Raw genomic sequence first — 6000 nt, forward strand, 5'->3', positions numbered from 1 at the left:
GAAGCCGACACCACATGCCGCTCAGGGCAAGGATTGACACTGCAGGATGTGGCAGGGGGGCAGACACATATGCAAAGCACCTTTCCGCTTTCTCCCTCCCCCCCGCTGGAGTTTCCTGTAAAGCCAGGAGAAAAACAAGCAACGGTGGTGCAGGAATCTTTATTTTCTGAGAAACACGTACTTTACTTCCCAGTGCAACAGAACTTGAGACGCGTAGCAGCGGCTGCCAGAAACCTACAGATTGCAGGGAGTGCTGCTGCTCTTTGCTAATGTGAGTTTAGAACTAATGCAAGTTTCTGAGCTGTCAGACCTTGGAGACCGATGGCTGCATTCACCCCCACAAATCAAGGTAATAACTCTGCTGGAAGCTCTCCACAGTAACCTGGTAACAGTCTCACCTGTGGGAGGAATGGGACGCTGTGTCCCTGCTTCCCACTCTGACATCCCATTTGAGTCATCCCTTCGCTCACTCCTTCACCACACTCCTCAATGCACCTCCTTGATCCTCCACATCTCTTCGTCTTTGGCCATGCCATTTGCCTATCACGTAAGACTGTGCTTTGAAGAGGGAGAAAGGAAAAGGAGACAGGATAGGCAGAAGCTCACAGGTAACATTATTTTTCCTAAGAAAGCGGGTTATTTCTCTTGTGTACACAAAGCCAGGAAACAACGGTTTGTCATGGATATCACTCTTGAGTGCCTCTACGCTGCCTGGAGTGACTCTTGGCCTCTCATCAAAGCTTTCCCACACGTCTTGGATGGCCAATAGTGAGAGGTCCAAAATAGTGCCGGGGAAGCTACTCTAAGATGCATGGCCCAGGTCTCTATCGTGGTGTTCTTCTGTGCGTATGTGCTAACCCTGGAAACCGAACTCCTTGTACTTGCTTGCCATGTCATTCCGGAACAGCTCCAGGGCCTTCTTCATCGCAGCCTGGGCATCTGCCCCAAAGTCAGCAGCGTGTTTTTCAGCAATGACCTTGATAATGACTTCAGAAATGAACTGTGAGGATGCAAAGAGAGAGGGGAAAAAACAAACCACAAAAACTGAAAGGACACTCAAGATTTATTTTCAGAAAAGCCACACTAAGAAATAGGTTGCGGAGCTTGGAAATATCTCCAAGCTAATTCAGCAGCCCTTCCCACAGTCTCTGGAGAGATAGTGAGGTCTAGCATGCAAGGAGCCCGAGCTGGGCAGAAGAACCGGGCTCTATTCCTAGCTCTGACGCTGATCTGCTTCATGACCTTCAGTAGACCACGGCCCTTCCAACTCTTTGTCTGCCTCATCCACTAAGGCTGAAAATTCATGCCCTGCATTTGTTCGACAGTTAGTTTTGTGGGTCTTGGGCACCAATGGATCCTCCTGGGCTTACTCAAAAATGGGAAGTCCCTCGTATCCAGCCACTGATGATTCTTATGTAATGTAGTTTCCCAGGCATGCAGAGGCCGCATGGGCTGGTCTGTTACTGTCAAGGGTTGCTCAGACTGCATGTGGCATCTGGAATGGGAAATCTAAACTTGGATATTCGCATACCACGCTCATACCGCGAGCCCTTTCTGTGCCTCCTCCTCCTGCCCATACACAGACACCTCAGGCTTGAGGGAGAGCTCACTGAAGTCCAACTAGCCATCAGCAAAAAAGAGCACAACTCTCACATAGCTGTCTTGCATACATTCGCTACGCACCAGACACCAAGACCCCCCTGCCCTTTTCCATACCTCCAGGTATTTGACAGGGATTTTGTGCTTGGTCGCATGGGTTTGAGCCAAGGGCTTCAACTCTGCCTCGTGATTACCCTTCTGCTTCAAGATTTTGCCCAGCTGGGTAAGGACGGTAGCTCCGTGGTTCTTCATTTGTTCAGAGGCCTTCATCTCATCAGGGGTCTTCAGGCCTTTAAACTTTTCAAAGCGATCCAGGGTCTCAGGGTGGTCCTTAAAGAGTCTGTGGACAAAAGGAGAAGGACTTGGGACACTTGAAAGAGCTGCTATCCAGACCAGAGCTGTGGTCCAGCTGCTGCAGCTATTTCAGAGTATATGGTCAGGCAAAGGTATGATAACCCACTGCCCTCCTCAAAGAAAGCTCTTAGCTAGTCTCTGTTAATAGAGGCTACTTTAATCTGGGAACCCTGACACTTTAGATCCTTTCCAACCTTACCACCATTCCCAACCACTGCTCTCAGCATGTATATAAGCAAGGGAAGTGTCTGCCCCTACTCTGAATCTAGCATATGGGGTTTTTTCCACCCTTCCTCTGAGAGGTTGTTCCACAACCTGATGACACTGTGTGCAGAACTTCCTTTGTATTTATTTTGTACAGTCTGCTTTCTAATCATTAACAAGTGAGGAAAAGCCACTTTTCTTTGGAGACTAGAAGCTCCTGACATACTTCCCTTTGAGTATTACATCTGCATTAATCCCATCCTTTTACAGGTGTCCTAACATCACTGTCCTTTCCCATTCCCACTGGCTGTGACAGAGACACTGCCCTAAATATGTCCCACTGGAGTGACAGAGCAAGTGTCCATATTATTTTTAATATAGCTCTGCTAACTCTTTGACATCAGCCCTCGAGGTTCTCTCAACTGTATTAAGACAGAGACAAGAGCCAAGGTTGGCTGTGGTACTGAGAGGTGAGTTCCTGCAATCGTCTGAAGGAAAACTAAAACCTAAGACACCTGCCTTGCTGAGGAGCCAACCTGAGAAGCCAACTCCTGGACCCTCTTCCCAGCCCATCTCTGCAGTGACCAGGAAAGGAGAGTTCTAGAGTCTTCTCACATACACACAAAAAAAAGGGGGAGCAGCCCATCTCACATCTGAAGCTCAGGTGTTCTTGAACATCACCTGAAATCCCTATCCTGTGATTGCAGACATGGAAGACTTTGGTTTCTGTCCTTTTTTTCCCACACCATAGCTCATCGCAGCTGCCATTGGGAACCACGGCACCTCAGAGGGTCCTTGGGAGCAAGTGCATGGGCCCTCAGACATGCTGGTGCCATGCCATGCAGTGCTAAACATAGGCACCGGGATCCCAAAATGGAAATGAAATCAAGAAGGTGGAAGAGTGGCTAAAAGACAAGCTAGTGTTGTCCCCACTGCTTCCTCCCTGCTGCATTTCCTAGGAGACAGGGTGCAGACACCACTGGCAACAGAACTAGTATGAAATGTCTTTTCCTTGCCAGAGTCCTAGAGTCGAGGTGAAAAGGAGATACTGCCTGTTCTTATTATTAGGAGCAGTCTAATAATGAGGTGTTGAGAGACATCAGCTCCCTTGCACAAGTTTATTTTCAGGTATTATACCCTCTAATGGATGTAATCCAACTAGTGGAAGTGCCAGCAAAAGCAATGCCTGTCTTTACAGGCCCCACAGTTCATATTAGTGAAGTGGCTCACCAAGTTACCTGCAGCAGTGTCTGGAGCTCCAGCCCAGAACCTCAGCGATGAAAGCAGCCTCCCTCTCACAGTGCAGTGTGACTGCATGCTTGCTCTGCCCTCAGCTGCTGCTGCTGGGACTACCAGGGCTTGAGTCCCATCTAGAACTGGATGTTCCTCTTAAATATGTTGTCACAAAGGCCAGACTCTCCACTGTGTGATCTAAGTATAGATTAAACCTCACAAATATCTCAAGCAGATGGAAAAACTCTTCTGCATAAAACCAATTCTGTAGATGAGCGGTCAGTCCTTGTTGGCATTTCATTTTCAAAGGTCTTCAAAGGATTTCTATTCTCTACCAGGTGCTGACCACACCACCGTCAGCCTTTGTGTTTTTCCCGTATCTTTCCATCACATAGGTTGTGACCCACCCAGAGAGACAAAAAAAAACTTGCACCTTGAAAAGGGATGGAGTTATTTCTAAAAGCCTCCCTCCATCATGTCTGGCTATGGCTGAATCACATCTGCCAAAGCCAATATACTCCTGAGACTCATGAAAATTCCTCCAAGGAGTATTTTTATGTTTCCTTTGGAAAACATCCAGTTGAATCAGTATTTTCTAAACATTTTCCCAGGATGTGACTGCTGCTAAGAAGCCCTTTACAATGTATGTGTAGATACATTTCTAAACAGATAGCTGCTGGGATTCCCCTGCTTCTCTGTTCCCTCAGGAAGTTGTTGCGGGAACAAGAAATGACGTGGGCTGGCTGGGGAACACAAAGTGCCAGGGGAGAGGGGTATCATCTACTTATTTAATGCCATGCCCTGCCTTGTGACACCTGTAAGAAAAAATTGGATTATCTTTTCTGCTGGAAACTGCCTTTAATATCTCGTGGCACTTTGAGAGCGAAAGTAGCCACCTTATGGGTTGCTGGGGAGGGCTCAGGTTCCTGATACCCCTCCAGCATTCCTGCTCTGGACTACATGAGGTGAGAGCCATCACATTGCCACCCAGCTATCCTCATCTCTCCCTTCCCTTCAACGGCAGCAAAACTGGACCATGATAAAGAAGGTTAATGAAACAGACCCCTGTTTTGGCTCACCTTTGAAAAAGGCTTTCAAAGCTTTTCAATGCATTTTCCTGGTGGTGTGATCTCCTTTCCTTTAGCTGTCCTTAGGCTAGGAAACCCCCCACTGGTCTCCTCAGCATCTGTACTTTTCCAGCACATCATACTGCACACAGGCTGCAGGGGAGATCTGCAGAGGGCCTCATCAAAGTGTCCACCCTGCTGCTCTTTAACTGCAGGCTAGGATCCAGTGCCTACTCAAAGTTGCTTTCCACTCTGCAGCCCTGAGGTCCCTTCCAGATTGTGTTCTTGTGACTTGTTGCTGGCACTTGGGTTGTTCCCCTCTTGTGGGGATAAAATCCCAAGGACAGCAAGGAAGCAGGTTTCCACTCAGGTGGACACTGCCTGAGCACTCCCTGACACCAGCATTATGGAGGAGGAAAGCAGGGAGATGGATGTGCCTAGTTTCACACCTAGACCTCAGATTCATCATCAGGAAATGGACAAGACACACTGGAACAGGATGCCCAGAGAGGTTGCAGATGGCCTCACCTTGGAAGTGTTTTAAGTCCAGGCTGGATGGGGCTTTGAGCAACCTGGTCTAGTGGAACATATCCCTGCCTGTGGCAGGGAGGTTGGAACAAGATGATCTTTAAACTCCCTTCCAACCCAAACCATTCTATGATTCTATGACCGTTGTTATCACCCAGATTTCTGGACAAAAAGCAGGATGGGCAATGCTCTACTGGGTGAGACTCAAGTGGGGAGAGGAAAACACCCAGGTACTTCACAGTTAGTTTTACTGAAACCATAGATTCCAAGAGGTGATTTTCCTCTCCTCTCCTTCTCTGCCTCCTCCCATACTTGCTGTAGAGCATCTGAAGGCCCAGGACACACAATTTGCTCCAGCATGTCTCACCACAGTGCTTGGGCAATGAGGATCTACAGCAGAGCTTTGCCAGCAGAGGCAGAGGGAGTGATAAAAGTCCCACATTCTTTTGAAAGCAGCGCTGGCCTGCTCCTGCACCCATAGACAGATGCAGAAACAGAAGCACAGCCACTTTACACTGTGAGTAACTTCTAACCTAGAAGCCGTAGCAATGGAAAAACTACCACCCTGCAACAAAGAAAATAGCCTGTTGAAACAAACACTGACTGACAAACAGAAGCCCCCGTACTAAATACACATTCTCCTTGGTCTCTCATCAAAAGCTCTCAGTTTTACTCTTAGGACCAAAGCTTCTTGCCTACCTCATTAAAATTTCATGCCCATGGCCGGGGAGGTCAGACTCCACCTTTCCCCAGACGGTCAGGACCTTCTGCCACTCCTGATCACTGAGCCCCATGGTTCACTGAAGACAGGTCCCGAGTGCTCCCTGCAGCCGTTTTCCTTTCCCCAAAGGGTGTCTAGTGAGCTCACCCGTGGGATTTATAGCCCCTGCTCACAGACCTACACCTGTCAATCGGCAGCTGGACGTCTCACTCTCTTTCAGGCTTGTCTAACCTAATCAGCCTCCCTGGTTTTTTTTTTCAAGGAAGCTATTTTGGGTCAGGTGCTATTGTGGGT

General features: G+C 48.3%; 1 protein-coding gene across 1 annotated transcript; it reads right to left on the reverse strand.

Moving 5' to 3' along the window:
• Positions 1–853: 853 nt before the first annotated feature.
• On the reverse strand, positions 854–5779 carry MB (myoglobin). The gene is made up of 3 exons (XM_010208715.2): positions 5685–5779; positions 1717–1939; positions 854–1000 (listed from the first exon to the last, which is right to left on the reverse strand). Exons 1-3 carry the CDS (start codon positions 5777–5779, stop codon positions 854–856), a joined length of 465 nt encoding a protein of 154 aa, XP_010207017.1.
• Positions 5780–6000: the final 221 nt, after the last annotated feature.

Source organism: Colius striatus, chromosome 1 (assembly GCF_028858725.1).
Source record: "Colius striatus isolate bColStr4 chromosome 1, bColStr4.1.hap1, whole genome shotgun sequence".
NCBI classification, from domain to species: domain Eukaryota; kingdom Metazoa; phylum Chordata; class Aves; order Coliiformes; family Coliidae; genus Colius; species Colius striatus.